Consider the following 16,759-nt stretch of genomic DNA (forward strand, 5'->3'; position numbering starts at 1 on the left):
AAAAAAAAAAAAAATATATATATATATATATATATATATATATATATGTCGCTTTGCTGTATAAGTCGCAGGCATGCTAATTTATGCAAAAAAAACTGCAACTTGTACAGCAAAAATTACAATAGTATTTATTTGTCCAAGGGCTAGTTTGACATGGTCAGAGGCTCTTGGCCCTTTTTTTTTTTTAACCCATATGTACTTCAACATAAAAGGATGTAATTTGTGCATTTAAAATTTTATTTAAAAAAATCAGAATGAAGAGTTATTTTACCATAACGTACCACTTTATTTATAGAGCACTTAAAACAGCACCAAGGCCAACCAAAGTGCTGTGCAGCAGAAACAAACAAGCAAAGCACACAGCAAAAAAAGTAAAACATACAATAAAAATACATAACTGAAATGGCTATCATTGTAGAATACAGACAGGTTAAGAACAAATCACACAGTGTCAAAAAGCAGGGAGTAAAAGTGTTTTTTTTTAGCGAGAGTTAAAAACAGTGAGAGGGAGCCTGTCTGGCATGTAGTGGTGTCGTTCCACAGTCTTGGACCTGCAACAGAGAAGGCACTGTCACCTCTGAGCTTAAGACAGGTTCCTGGAACCAATAGAAGAATTTGATTCACTGACCTCAGAGAGCACTGTGGGGCATATGGCTGCAGCGGATCAGCAAGATATAAGGGGTCAAAGCTGTTCAGAGATTTAAAAACATACAGAAGGATTTTGAACTGAATTTGAAAGTTGATTTAATGCATATTCAAATTAATTCCCAAATCTCTAAAGGAAAATATCTCTATTTCTATCTTCTACCTTCAATCACCCTTACTCTGCCTCTTATCTGCATTTTCTCTCTTCTCTGCCCACCTGTCACTTCCACACACATCACATTTATTTCTCTCCCATCCTGGAACACAATTTATTAATCTTCTCTTTCTTTGTTCCTTCTCTTTATCTCCTCCGTCCCTGCTTGTCTCTTCTGTTCCTCCGGCTCTTTCTTCCTCCTGCGTTTGTAGCAAACGGTTCGGCCCACCTTCTTCGCTCGGAAGTTTGAAGCCAGCGTGAACCAGGAGATAGTGAACCAGCTGGATGCCTACCTGTTTGGACCGTTTCCTCAGGGAGCGCCGGGACTGAACTCGTACTGGGAGAATGTGTACGACGAGCCAGATGGCGTCGCCAGCCTGTCGGACACACAGCTCACGTTCTACCACTCCTTTTCAAGACTGGGCCTCGGTCGAGCTGCAGCTTCACTGCAGGGAAACCCAAACGATCACAGCTGCAGGTGAGTGTTGTGGAGGTTTATGTGGATAAAATTGTAAAGAGGCAACATACAATCTCCATTAGCATTCACACAATAAACAGACGTATTTAGTGTATTTCTGAACGTCTATAGCAGGGATATTCAACTAAATTGCTCAGGGGGCTAAAGTTACTGAAAACCAAGAGCTCAGGGACCAGAGATCTGGCACTTACTGTCATTAAGTAAGTTTGTTTATTGGTTTAAAATCTAGTTTTATTTAAAAATGAATACATTGCTGGGCCAAACTGAGCTCACCCATGGGCCTGACTTGGCCCATGGGCCGCCATTTGAATAGCCCTGGGATGGGGATTACGTGACGTCAAATCTGCATTCACACTATTGTTTTCCTGTTTTATTCTTCTATTCATTTTTGCACTCTACTTCTGCATATTTTGTGCCAATTTACCCATTTTTATTTCAAAATGTTCAGCTCTTTCAGGAGATGGATGCGACTAAGCTTCTTTTTTTTTTTTTGTAACTTTTATACGTTTCAAAACTGTTACCCTTTTTTACAAATATTATCTCCTTCCCAATATGCAGAGATGTCTTTAGTTCCTTCACAAACATTGTTCTCTTTGAAAACTCATCTTGTGCTACTTTTAGCTTTTAGGTAATTTTACCTTTTAGGAAGTCTTTTTTGATAGTTTTAGCTAGCCTGTTGCTGTTTTCAGCTAGCATTTTGATATATTTAGCTAGCATTTTGTGTTGTTTAGCTCTTAGTTACCTTTATTTTTCGCTGGCCTTTTAATATTTTTAGCTAGCCTTTGGATACCTTTAGCTACTGTTTTGCTACTTGACCTTTTGCTTCTTTTAAGTAGCCTTTAAACACTGAGCTTCTAACCATCATTTTGTTTTTTGTTAACTTTAGCTTCTGCTGTCTTTTGTCTTTATCTATTATTTTACTACTTTTAGCTTGCATTTTGTTTGTTTTAGCATTTTGCTACATTTAGAACTTAGCTATCATTTTGTACTTTTAGCTTCTAGCTAGTCTGCGTCTTTTAGCTTTAACAATTCATTTGCAGTTTCTTCAACAAATTTCAGCTTTCATTCAGCACTCATAAATCCCTCCATTTTTTTTGCAGAAAATAATTTCTCGTTATGTCCTCTCTCATCATCGCTCCTTTAATTGCACACCTGCACCTCATGTTTATCTACAGGTGCACTCCGGTTTGGTTTTCCAGGCAGCCACGCCTGTATTAGCAGGAAAAACCACAACAAACAGCGCACAGAAAGGCCTTTTGTTTTGCTCCGCATGCATCGTCTCATAAGATCGCATGTCATGGAAACAATAGCTTCAATAAGCAACCAGGAAGTCTGGGTAATGCTTTTCATTTTGGAGCACAATATGACACCGTCAATTTATCCTCGAGATAATGGGCCTATATGGGTCGTAACGGTGAACGCTGGCCTGCAGGCTAGGCTATTATTAGTGGAAATAAATGAATTTCAGAGAGCTGTTAACGCACTGTATGTGGTTAAAATGGAAAGTAAAAAATGCTCTTTGCCTTCATTTGAAACTGGCAAATGGCACATTTTAGCTTCATAAATATAACTTTGGACTTCCTTACCTTTTTGCAGAAGCATATGGTGGTAAATTGTTTTGTTTTTGTGTATTTTAATGGATGATTTGGATTTTTATAAAGTTAGGTTTTGTGCAAAAGTTACAGACAATAATTATCTGAACTGTTATAGAGTTTTGAACACTTGTTATTAGTCGTGTCTGAAGTGCCTCGGACTACACTGTAAGTGTTACAGCTAGCTGCTGCTGCTATTTGTAAATAATCACAGAATTCTATGAATTCACATTATGTGAAATTGACTAGAAGGTAGTATCGCTTGAGCTTTTTGAAGTTTAATTTCTCTAATTTGCAGTAATTTTCAGACTATAAGGTGCACTTAAAATCCTTTAATTGTTTCAGAAATCCACAGTGAGCCTTATAATCAGGTGCACCTTATGAATTCATTCTGGTTGTGCTTACTGATCTCGAACCGATTCGATGTGGTACACGGAGCTCAAAAATCTGTCAAAATGATTTAGTTTTGCTTAATGCGCCTTTTAATCCAGTGCGCCTTATAGTCCGAAAAAATACGGTAACTGAACCAAATTTGGCAAATTTATATAATAAATGCAAATGTCATAACCGTCTTATTTGTTTTGGGGTTGCTGGTTTTTGGTGCATCAGCTCCTAGTAGTTATGCAGTATTGGTGCTTTTCAAGTCAGTGTGTTTGTGTTTTTTGTTGTTGTTGTTGTTGTTGTTTGTTTTTGTTTTTCAAAAACACAGCTACCACTCCTCTACGGAAAAAAAAAAAAAAAGGAAAAAAGATTGTTTGAATCTTTTAAGAAAAATTAAATACTTCCCCTAAATTCAAACGTTTTCACTTAAAATGCACGTCCTTAAATTGACTGAAATATAAACATTTATAGAATGATTTACTATATAATTCTGGACATTTGATTTTTTTCTAAACAGCAGCAATCCATTTTAATCTTAGTATACATGTAGCTCAGATTAGCCGTTAGCTCGTCTGCCCAAGTCAAGTCAACTCAAATTTATCTATAAAGCACATTTAAAACAGCAGCTGTTACGTAAGTGCTTAACTCATAGCATAGCATCAAATAAAAAAACATCAAGATATAATTAAAAGCATCAAAATAAAAACACAAACAAAATGAAATAGTAAATCAAATCACACTGTGTTAAACATCAGTGTATACAGGTGTGTTTTCAGGAGAGATTTACAGTAAAAGCAGAGCGTCTAATGTTGATGGGCAGATTGTTCCAAAGTTTAGAGCCCATGACTGAAAAAGCCCCATCTCCTCTGAGGTTCAACCAAAAGCAGCTGGTCAGATGATCTCAGCACCCGAGAAGGAACATGGGCCATTTATGCACTTAAAGGTTAATAGGAGAACTTTAAAATCAGTTCTGACACACACAGGGAGCCAGTCCAGGGACGACAAAACCGGTGAAATGTGCTCAAACCTACAAGTTCCTGTTAATAGCCGAGCTGCAGCCATTCAGGATTAAACTTCAATCTGAAGCTCTTCAAAAATCTATCCGCAAAAGTAAAATGTTTTTTCATAATGGACTAAATCCTAATTATTGCTCTGAGGTGAAATGAAGATGACTTTTTTCCGTCAGGAGTCAAGAGCAATTAATCTATTTAGGAAGCCGCATGAAGAACATGTTTTTAACAGTATATAGAAACAAACTGATTATATCTGGTGTAGTTTTCGTTGGTAGTCATCCAAAGTGCCAATCTGTGTTGATCTTCTGTGGAAAGTTTCAGAAATCATTACGTGAACTGACAGTCAGTGTCTCCGACGGCGCGGCGCTCGCTCGTGTTGAGCAAACCCTGGCAGCAGCACAAAAGCAATCGCCACAGCTGGAGCGCACTTTGTGTGAGCCCAAATGATTTCCTCCTAGTAAGCAGAACACACAGCGCCAGACCCCCTCCCCACACCTCCTGCTGCATTCTAAGTGTTCTATAAAGTCTTGCAGGTAAAGGCGAGCGATAAAAAGAAGCATGATTATATGGTTTCCATGTGTCATACCTTATAAATCTGTTTGGCCCAGCTGTTTCCAGCCAAGTGCTGCGTCAGTTAAAACAGAGCAGGAACAATGAAAAGTGCGTGCGTGTGTTTTAGCATCTGTGAGAGAGAAAGTGGGGCTCCACAGCAAATAACATGTAACACGGTTAAACTCCTAAAACATACATTAAATTATTCAATGTCGTCTTGGCTAGTAATTTGTGTTTATGTAAGCAACTTAATGTTCTCCTAATGTGTTTATATGTGTGTATCTGTTAACATACATACCGTATTTTTCAGACTATAAGGCTTAAAATCCTTTAATTTTCTCAAAAATCGACAGTGAGTCTTATAATCCCGTGCAGCTTATGTATCAATTCTGGTTTTGCTTACTGACTTTGAACTGATTTTTTTTTTTTTTTTTGGTACACGGTGCTCAAAAATCTGTCAAAATGTTTTAGTTTTGCTTAATGCGCCTTATAGTCCGAAAAATACGGTACACCCATAGTCCCAGTTAATTGATTTTATGTTTATTTTAAAGTTTATAGTTTAAAGGAACATAGGTTTTGTTAAGATATGTCTATCTGGATTGACATCCAACATGTTAGATCAAACACACGAAAGTAGAGTTTGATGGTACACAGTTATATAAAAGTTTTATCAAAGAAACTGTCCAGATGACCTGACTGAAAATTGTTGGATTGTATACCTGGATTATTGAGCATGGACTTTGTTGGTTTATAAAAGTAAAAGTTTTACTATATTGTAGGCAAAAGGGTAAATTGAACAATCAATAAATAATTTAAACAAATGTTGCCTGTGTGACGGTTTCTAAAGGGGTTTAAACCCAAGGGTGCAGACTGACACATGGCGCTTCCATTAAAATAAAGTCTGTCATGGCAGCAACAAAAAAACCACAAAGCTGAAGACAAGAGATGCAGACAGATACAAGGAGGCCCTTGTTTCCCATAAACCATCTTATCACCAGCAAACTGGTTGATCCACTGTACGAGTGTACTGCTTAGTGGGGAAAACAGTTTGTTTGGGACTTCTCAGACTGATGAAGCCCTTAGGATGGAGAGTGAAACGTCTCAACAACAACAACAAAAAAAAGAAACTGTCCAGATAACCTGAATGAACATTGTTGGAGGACCATCAGCCTAACAAGTGGTCGTTAGTGCCCTGATGGCCACTTGCTATTCACAGAGGGCTGAGTGATACTAGCAATAACAGCATTATAAGAGGGGGACAATTGGACACAGAGGCCTCCGCCCATGTGTAACGATGGATGAGTTCTCTTCACAAAGATGGCCTCCTTTACTCCTCTCTCAAACCATCGTTCCTCTCTATCCAGGATGTGAACATCTTCATCCCTGAAAGAGTGACCGCTGGCCTGGAGATGAGTGTAGACCGCAGAGTCCTGGCCTGATGGTGTTGCTCTTCTGTGCTGGGCCATCCTTTGGGCCAGTGGCTGTTTAGTTTCCTCGATGTAAGACTGATCACAGCCCTCCTGACACTGAACAGCATACACAACATTACTCTGTTTGTGCCGGGGGACTGGATCTTTGGGATGAACCAGTCTTTGTCATAATGCATATCGGGGTTTGAAAGCCACTGGGACATCATGTTGTGAAAATAAATGTCTCAATTTCTCTGAACCTCCTGCAACATACGGATGACCACTGGTCTGGGTCTGGATTTGGGTTCCTGCTTTTCACCTGATGGTTAGGGTTTCTTCTCTGCTTCCAGGAAGGCCCAGTTAGGATATCCACATGGCTCTAGAGCCTGTCGTGTGTGGGATTTCTCCTTCTCCCTTGCTCCTGACTTTGTGGGGACACTGTTTGCTCTGTGGACAGCGTCTCTGTAAACCAGTGGTCATTCCGTATGTTGTAGAAGTTTCAAAGAAACTGTCATTTATTTTCTATACATGATGTTCCAGTGGATTTCAAACCCCAAAGACTGAAGAAGTCTTTTGGATAAAAGACGAAACGTTTCAACAAAGAAGAAGCCATCCAGAGGACCTGAATAAACCTTGTTAGATACAATATAACTCCACAGACAACAGGAACAACATACATGTCCATGTATTTGCAAAGTCATGGTAAATTTTGAGGCCCACCTGTAATTTTATTTCTGGCTACTCCACTGCAGCAAAGTACATAGTACACAATAAACCAAATATCTGTAATGCAATGAACATGCCTGTGGAGGTTCTCGGTGATCTGAGGCAACTGGACTTTTTTCTTGTCTGTAGAAGAGGTTTTTCCTTTTCTTCCATTCAGTCTGGAACGTTTAAGTTTGAAAAAAAAAACGTAACCTGGATAGGATGAGCTAAACTCTCCTACAGATTAATCCCACTCCTTGTCCTTCTGAGGGTGGTCAGTGGTTTTTATCAGCCTGTTATTCGTAAGACGTATTTTGGTCGTAATTATAATGGAAAGTTGAAACTTGAGGGCTCCTCCCCTAAAGTTGGGTTTTAATAGCTTTTATTCAACACCCTGTCAAACCTTATGCTCTTTCCACAATAAAAACACTGCTGTCCTCAAAAAAGTGTCCCTTATCATTAAGATCGGACAGATGAGTCTTTTCCGAAAGACCTGGCTCTCTTGTGTTGAGGCATCGATGGAGGGACCTCCACTCAGGTGAACCCAAACTAAACCCCTTCACAGATGCACAAATGTTTGCATTATTATAGTTTTATTATATTGATGTACATATGATTACGGTAGTCTATCTTACAATAAATGATCAGGAATAGTTTTATCTGTAAAGCATTTTTTTTTTTCACTTAAAGAAATACAACTTGAATGCAGAAGATGTTAAAAACATTTTGCAGATTTTTTTTTTAATAATTCAATACTTTATTTTGTCTGTAATTTATAACAAAAACGAAATATAGGAACTAACCAATATTCATGTAAGTGATTATACTTGTGCTGTAATCTAATATAGTGTTCTATGGTGTCCAGAATTTTATGAGATTTCAAAATATATCATATAACATCTTCCTTTGCTGTGATTTATTCAAATGTAAACTGATCTCAGCAAGGAATTTTTATAATAAAGTTGTTTTTCATGGTTCTACAAAAGTATGAACAGTAACAATAACCTTTGAGATGTTTTTAAACTAGTACTGGATATTATTTTCTGAGGTAAAATTGGGAACAAGCGCAGTGTCCCCCTAATCAAGCTTTACAAAGCAATATTAATAATAAATAACTAGAGAAATTGCATTTCCTGCGAAAATACAGACTGAATACTTATTGTTGAAGAACATGCTGAAAAACAACTGAAATTAGCTAAAAACATGCTGAAATGTAGCTGAAATAGAAGAACAAGCCCAAGTTCGTAGAAGAAAGAAGAAAGAACACATAATTGCTGATTTAGGTATAAATAAGTACAAATTAGCACAAAAATTAGGGGGGAAAGCTGAAATTAACAAAAAAAATTGCTGAAAAGTAGCTGTAAAGTCAGAAAGAAGCTTAAACTACCTGAAGGAAGTGGAAGTAACTGAAATGAGCTCCAAATATGTGGAATTATCTAAAAAAGCTGAGTTTAGCACAAGTCAGCTAAAAAGTAGCTGAAATGTAAAAAAAATATATATATATAGCTGAAAGGAGCATAACAAGCTGAAATTAGCAGAAAGAAATTAATTGGGCTGAAAGTAGCCGAAATTACCATGAAAAACTTGAATATACTTGAAAACAGCTTAAATTAGCTAAACAATGCTAAAAAATAGTAGCTGAAAAGGTAGAAGCTTAAATTAGCAGAAGAAATCAAAAAGAAAATGTTTGCTCAAATAGGCTGAAAGAAGCATAAATGAGCAAAAAAAAAAAGTGAAAATTATCTGAAAAAAGATTAAATTAGCAAGACAGCTGAAAAGTAGCTAAAAAACAGAAAGAAGCTGAAATCACCAGAAGGAAGTGGAGAGAGCACATTTTTGCTGGATTAGACTGAAAAAAGTTGAAATAAGTGCAACATATGTGGAATTAGCTGTAAAAGTTAAACTTAGCATAAAAACAGCTAAATAGTAGCTGAAATAGTACAAATAGCTTAAACTTTCATAAATAAGCTAAAATGAGCATAACAAGCTGAAATGAGCAGAAATAAGTTAATTAGGCTGAAAGTAGTCGAAATTACCACAAAAAAAATTGAATTTACTTGAAAACAGCTGAAATTAGCTAAAAAAAAAAATGCTTAAACAAAGTAGCTGAAGAGGTAGAAGAAGTTTAAATTAGCGGAAGAAATCAGAAAGAAAATGTTTGCTCAAATAGGCTGAAAGCAGCATAAATGAGCACTAAAAAGTGAAAATTATCACCAAAAAAAAAAGATTAAATTAGCAAAAGACAGCTGAAAAGTAGCTAAAAAGCAGAAATAAGCTGAAATTACCAGAATGAAGTGGAGAGAGCACATTTTTGCTGGATTAGGTTGAAATAAGTGCAAAAATTGTGGAGTTAGCTGTAAAAGCTAAAATTAGCATAAAACAGCTAAATAGTAGCTGAAATAACATAAATAGCTAAAACTTGCATAAATAGGTTGAAAGGAGCATAACAAGCTGAAATTAGCAGAAATAAGTTAGAAGAAGCACAAAAATGTTGTAGTTAGCAGAAAGAATCTGAAAGGACAACAAAACAGCTAAAACAAAACAGCTGAAAGTAGCTGAAAAAAGTTTAAATTTGCACAAGGAAGCTGAAAGAAGCTGAAGCAGAACAAAATGTGAAAGGAGCAGTAAAAGGTTGTAAACAGATCTAAAGATCTGAAGTATGGACAATGAGCTCAGTTCATTTTATTTGAGAAAAAAGTGGCAGAAAAAGCTAAATATTTCAAAAAGCTAAAGTTGCACCAATACCAATAGTCACTGCAGGCTTTTCCTGAACTAACTGAATGTTTTGATATGATTTGTTGAAATAGCACAAAAATTGCGGAACGAGAAAGATGCCGAAAAATGTACGGAAGACAAACGGATCATAACAGTGTGAATGCATCATAATCATTCACACAATAATCATTTTCCTTGTGATTCAGCCACATTCATTAGTGTAATGAGTGAAACTGTAGTTAGTGTGGTGGACTGATGCAAGGCCTGCTTTTGTATTTATGTTTTATTGATTCGTATTTTCACCCATCGAGCCAAGTAATTAAATCGATCAGGTTCTCCCTCAAAGCATGTCACGGCAAAGCTCTCACGTGGAAATGTATCTTATTTACGTATTGGTTGTGTGCGCCCTGTTTCCTCACATTGCGCGTGTGGCCACATATTTTACGTGCATCTAAAAGCTCAGATGTGTTTCCAACAGAAGGACGGGCCAACCTCGGTGTGAAACCGTTGAAAAGAAAGGATGAAAAGAACACAAGAGTGATTTGGTGCTTTTAGCAGCTTGCTGTGACTTCCTTGGAGAAACTGTGGGTTAAAAGCTTGAATGGAGCCTCTGTGCAGGTTTGTGCCTCGGCCCCTTCACATTCAGGCAGTCACGTCTCTGTTTGGAAAGATGCGTCAAAGCTAAGGGACATGAAAGAAGAACAGGAGATGAACGGAAAGGAAGAGGCTAAAGGGGGAATATAGGAGAGAAGCAAGACAAAGCCACAGTAAAGGAAGCAGCAGAGTGGGGGAGCATGCATTGCAATCCTTGTGGGTGTAAATATTTGCTGTTCTGCTTGTCAGGGTAGCGTTCGCCAGAACTGGTTGACTCCTTGTCCTTTAGCTGAATACTGATGAAGCTCAAGGCACAGAGGAGCAACGGGGGGAACACAGTGTGTTTTCTGTTAAGGTGTGTGGAAGAGTGTGTCTGGAAGTAGAGGGGAAAGGAGTTTAGGAAGCACTGGGATGAGAAATCAGGGCGAGAAGGAGTCAGGACGTGTGCAGTCAGCAGCGTTCACCCTGGACCTTTTTATTTCTTTCTCCTGGAGTCACTTTGGCTACTTGGCTAATAAAAACCTAACATTCCTTGAAAGAATACGACTAACATTATTTTACACTAAAGTGACGTAGCCATTTTGGTCAAACTTGAAAATAAAGTTTTGCGCAATCTCACATAATACTGTGGTTTGTTAGCTCTTGGAAGCTAACGTCAAATTTGAGCTCATTATCTGTAAAAATGACTGAATTGTAAATATTTTAGGTTGGTTAATGTGAATAACATCATTTGTCGATGTACATCAAATGATTACTTTCTGAAGTATGCAGTAAAATCTGTCCAGTAGTACATGATATATTTTACTGACAAAAAAACAAGGTTGACACAGTTTATGTTTAAGTTACTAAAAAGTTCCTGTAGATATTTTGACGGGGACTGCCACATTGCAGCCATTTAAAATTTTTAATTTGACACTACTATGTGTTTGAGTTTGCTCTCAGCTACCATCACACCAAATTTCAGCTCAATATGGCAAAATAAAAATCAATGACTTAGACATTTTTATTTTAAGCTATGGTAGCCATCTTGGATTTTTGATTTGCAGTCTATTAAGGATCACTCTCAGCTGTCAATACACCAAATTTCATCTAACTAGCTCTCAAAACAGCCGAGTTATATCCATTTGAAATCAGCTTCGATGGCCGTCTTGAATTTTTAGATTTTAATTCCGACTGTTGTGGATCGTTGTCAGGTACCGCCACACCAAATGTCAGCTCATCTTTGAAAATAGCTGTTATTGTTGTTTTTCACTTTTAGCTAAAGCAGCCATCTTGGATATTTGATTTACATCAGGAATGTGTAACAACTCACTCTCAGCTACAACCATACCACATTCCAACTCAATGTCTCAAAGAACAACTGACTTATAATCACTTTCGAGTTTTCTGTGGTAGCTGTGGCAGCCATCTTAAACCAAAGTGCCTCCAAAAGTTAATCAATGTTTTGTTCAGTGACCTCTTCACTCTAGGTCATGTGACGTCACTTTGCCAGTTAGAGGCTGTTAATAGAAATGTTAACGTTTTTCAAGCCGGTTGCTTTGATATAACATTTGTGGGTGTACACATGGCGGTTCAGGCTGCAATAAAGTTGAAGGAGGAGGAAAGCCCTTTTCAGATGGATAATAATAGTATAAATAATAAATTATGGGTCACTATCTGTAAAATAGTTGTTGAAGGCCAAATGGCTGTGGCACTAGCTTGAATTAAGCTGACCCCCAAAATTAATCAGTTGTAGATGTGCATTCAAAAAAAATTCCTGAAAGTTTTATTAAAGTTGGTTGAGTGATTCATGAGATAATTTGATAACAGGCAGAAAAAGTTCACTGCAAAGAGCTAATGGTTACATTTTAACAAAGGTCTTGCACAAACTGTAAGTGCTCTGAACATTTGTTACGCATCAGTGTAAGCTAGTACTACCACACCAAATTTTAGCTCAAGATCTGTAAAAACGCTGGCGTTATAGCCATTTTTTGTGTGTTTTAGGATCATGTCAGCCATCTTGGATCAAGGTGAATGCAAAATTAATCAGTTGTACATCCAGTGATTACTTATATTTGGTAAAAGACATGAATGTACCCACACGCAGACAGAAACAAGATCATTAATGCTTGCGTTTTGCCTTTTATTAGTGGGCAAAAATAACAAACTAATCAAAGGAGCAAATGATACTCATTCTGGTTTCATATAATTGGATGATTCAGATCTTTGTTCAGCAATCCTGTCAAATATTAACGAACTATGTGAAGCCACATTTGACATAGAGGGAGTTTGATTTTTACTTTGTGGTTCTCAGAGGCCCTTAAACGTCAAGTGTTCAGCAGCCTCTTATCTTTGACATGATGCAGTAGTCATGCAAGAAATAGTAAAAGATAAAAAGTGCAGGAACCCAAGTGTGGGCAGAACAACCCACCAGCACGTCTTCCTGACAATTATCTATATTGTCGACGTGTCTTTGACCGATTGGATATCTGTTAAAGGTCACTGAATTAATGTCCAGCGTGTCATACAATTACAGAGCACATTGACTCCTGCTAACCTTTACTGCAAGTGCACATTAGCATCCAGCCACATTAGAATGACCAAGGCGGTGTCCCTGCAGACGCTATCTACATGAATCTCGTTGCTCTTCTCTTCTTGCAGTGCGTGCCCTCAAAGGGTAGGTCTGTTGATATCAGGTTCTCAAATAGGTTCTTACCTTTGCACTGCTGTTTGCTTCCAGGTACTTCCCCATGGGCCACCCGGTGTCGGTGCATCTCTACTTCCACTTTGACCAGTTCCAAGGCTACCTGGTCCAGCACCACGCCACAAACCTGGCAACGAGCAAGCTGGAGCTCATGGAGACCTGGGTGGCGCCCAAGAAGAACTTCAGGCTCACCACACCTCCTAGCAGCACGTTTAGCAGGTTACAGTTCGCGGAGGTGAGTGGTTTTTAGTCACTTGTTTCATCTTGGTATTTGAAGAGCATATTTGATATAAAACCCCAAACATTCTTTCACGTTTCAGGAAATGTGCTGTTAAAACACCAAGTAATTACAGATGATATATATACAGCTCATTGCTATGGTGACCTTCTATTCATTTCTGTGATGTCCTTGCTGAGACTTACAGCTCAGCCTCAAACAATTAAACTGCTGTCTGTAATAGCCTTGTAAAGTGTAAATTGATTGAATTCGTCAGTTTATGGGGACAAATGCTTCATGTGCCGCTTATTTGTCGTCTCCTAAAATAATGTTTTCTCACCTTCACACTGGGATGCGTCCCTTGATTGTCTTGTTATGTTAATCTTTGTTTGTGTTTACCGCAACGCCTGTTTAGGATACAGCCAGTCAGCTATAATGTGACAGCCAGAGTGTCTTTTAAAAAGAAATTAACTGAGCGGATGCAAATTGACCTTTTCTCTGCCTCATTCCGCTCAGCTTTATGTGAAGCAGAAATGTCAACAAATTTGTCAGCGAATCTGTTTGCTTTGTTTGAGCCTGCTGACAGCGTTCGCACACCTGGACTCACCTTGACCCCGTTTCGCCTTCCCAAGCGATCCGAGCGAGAACAGAAAGGGATCTGGACACACAGCTGTCACTCAGCAGCCTCTCAAAGCAATCCTAGTGTGTTTGTTTAGTCCATGGAACTACGAGTGACAGAGAAGCGATGTGAGCTGTGGCTTATCTGGATGCTAAGCCCTGGAAAGCATTCGCTGTCTGGCACGGCACAGTGGCTGTCAATCAGTTTGTCCATGTGTCAATCAAAACCACCGAAATGAGCTCAAATAAGACACCACAGCGGTGCTACTGCGGGTCTGTGCTTTTTGTCGACATAGCAGATATGAACCGTATTACTAAAGCTATAGTGGAGTTTTCAAGATAAACATTCTGGTTGGTCTAACAACATCTTCCCTGTCTTCTTTATGGCTTCTTCTTTAGATATAAAAACAGACAAATATGTTTTTCTTTTTGTTGCTTCATTACTGCTTCAGCTGCAGCCTTTTTACAGTATGATTTAGAAAAGGACCATGGTTGCAATTTATGTTGTTTTAGTCTGTAATCAGTTGTAAAATGAGCAAATGATCAATTAGTCCTTTTCCAGTTTTACCTGATAGTCTGTGTTTTTATTGTAGATGCTGGTTGGGTTCCTTTTCAAGGTCTTATATGTGGTGTTTTTACTCACTAATGTGATTATTGTCCACCGTTGTGGTGCGGACCGGGGGAATTGGGAATAGCCTCCTTCCGTCCATTTGTCCATTCGTGTTTTGAGCTTGATAACTTGAAAAATAAGTGAGACACCGACTTTAATTTTGGTGTGTGGTTACATCCAGGCGTAAACAAGGTACCTATCAAATTGAGTCCCACTTTAAAATCCAAGATGGCCACCGCCACATATATATGTGTAAAACGGTCAAACGTCATTTGAGGATACTATGCTTTCTAGTTTTTATGATGTTTAAAAGTATATTTTCCTCAGATAAGCGAGGGAGCCAAAGATTTTTCTATGGTAACCAAGGCCACCATTAGCCACCCCATGGCTTCGCTATTGTGCCTGGTGAGGGATAAAATTGCTCCCTCCACTCACCAGTATCCGTAGCTCTGCACCACCTTGTCCAAGCAAAAAAAAAAAAGCTTCTGCTATTCTTAAACAGTGAAGCCTACCCAGATGAATATCTTGCACTAAAAACATTCAGATTTACCGTACTTGCATTCCCTGTTCAATTTCAGTCCAGAAAAACACTCATCTACAAAACTACAAATGTTCACTATTCAAACCTTTCAGTGATGGGGTACATCGGTGCACTGCTTGTTTTTCATGTTATTCCAAAGTGTTGAAGATCACTGTGTATCTTCCTTTGTCAGCTGGCAAAATGGTGATTATTAGTATTACTAGTCATTATTTAAACCTATTTCAATCTGTGGCTTCCTTCACATTCACATATTTTGTTTGGTCTGATTTATCTGACGTATTCCCACTGGCAACTGGCTCGGTACCCCAAAAGGTATCTAAAGAAATATGGGCAAAACCAAGCCCTACGTGGGTTTTCTGTTTAAAAGCAAGAACATGCCAACCATAAGTTTGTTTTATTGCACAAGAGACTCACTCATTGTAAGTGAAATATTGTCAATGTTGCACACTCTTGTCCTGTCTTTCAGCGCTTGTGACTTTACTTTGTTAGTGTTCATCCATTTCACCCAGGAGGAAAATTGGAACCCTTGCAGGATTGTCTGGTGGTTGCTATTATATCTCTCTTGCAACTTTAAGTTTATACACCTGCTTTTGATCTCCCCTATCAAAAAAAGTGCCACTAACGAGCCTCTTGAGGCGTCAGTGCCCTGAGGTTTTAAACAAGGCCAGACATGGAGTCTGACTGTCCAATCTATGTCGTTTCCAGTTCAAAATGGCCTGCCTTATTTTATGGAAGTGTCAGACTGCTGGCGCCGATATCCTGGTGACGTGGAGAAAAGGTTTGCAAGGGGCAGGTCAGAAAGAAGAAATGGAATAGAGCTAGTTATAAGATGGGAGTGTTTTATGTTTTCTATTAAGTCCCATGCTTGAGGAGCAGGTGAAACAATTTAATGATAGAATGAAAAAAGCCGTAAAGGGGAAATAACATGTAAGTCATTATTAGCTCAGGAGTTGAACTTCCTAGTTTAATTCTTGTCTACTGGACAGCAGAGAACAAGGGTCAAAAGAATGAGCTATTACTGAATTATTGGTTTGAGAGAGTGGAACGTGTAAATAAACAGGACAGTAGGCCTGTAGAGAAATGGGGTCTTTGACAAAGTGAGAAAAGTCATGACTACCGGTAAGTTATTAGATCCGCATTAGTTTCTCCAGAAAAGCATGTTCCTCTATATAAAGCTTTAAGGTCGTAACTTAATTGTGTATGGGTCTTGAAGCACAAGCTTAGTGAGTACATGCAGGAGAAACAGTTTAATGTGGAGGTCATTGGAAGCTATAGGCTGAGGCTGAGAAGGGCCAGGAGTTAATCTCTGTTTGACCTGATTTTTCACTGGATGGGGTTCGCTGCTAATTTTCCACCAAACTTTATACAATTTTAGTTTAACAGATCCAATTATTACAATGTTTGGGACTAATAACGTTAAGATATTTGCCAATAACGCACAACATTATACAGAGTATTTGAAAAGTTTGCAGACCTACTGTATCTATCTATTGTAAAAAGAGTTCTTGTTGCCGGTTGCAGAGTGAAAAGTGGGAACTGGAAAGACCTTCCATCCATCAGTGTATGTCGTGAATGAGATAACATGAAAAATAAGTGAGGTACTGACTTCCATTTTGATGTGTGGCTGCATTTAGGCATAAGAAAGGATCCTATAAAAAACTGGGTTGCCATGTGAAAATTCAAAATGGCGACCATCATATAAAGTTTAGAGGGCAAGCTTTCCACTCAAATAGACTTAAGATACAAATGTACAAAGGTACAAATTTACCTGTGTGTTGCATGTAATAGATGCTTGTTGCTGAATAAACTTCAAGTAAAGCCTCCAGTATACTCGCGCGTCCTGTGAGCCACG

The 16,759-nt window shown here is 38.4% G+C and overlaps 1 protein-coding gene across 1 annotated transcript in view; it reads left to right on the forward strand.

Annotated features, from left to right (window-relative positions):
* Nucleotides 1–16,759, forward strand: part of xylt1 (xylosyltransferase I) — a 132,436-nt gene that overhangs the window by 105,746 nt on the left and 9,931 nt on the right. The window contains exons 8-9 of the mRNA XM_037689698.1: nt 1,012–1,277; nt 12,958–13,156. Coding sequence (XP_037545626.1) covers nt 1,012–1,277; nt 12,958–13,156 — 465 coding nt within the window. The remainder of the gene's footprint in view (nt 1–1,011; nt 1,278–12,957; nt 13,157–16,759) is intronic.

Source organism: Nematolebias whitei, chromosome 16 (genome assembly GCF_014905685.2).
Source record: "Nematolebias whitei isolate Nwh7 chromosome 16, NemWhi1, whole genome shotgun sequence".
NCBI lineage: Eukaryota > Metazoa > Chordata > Actinopteri > Cyprinodontiformes > Rivulidae > Nematolebias > Nematolebias whitei.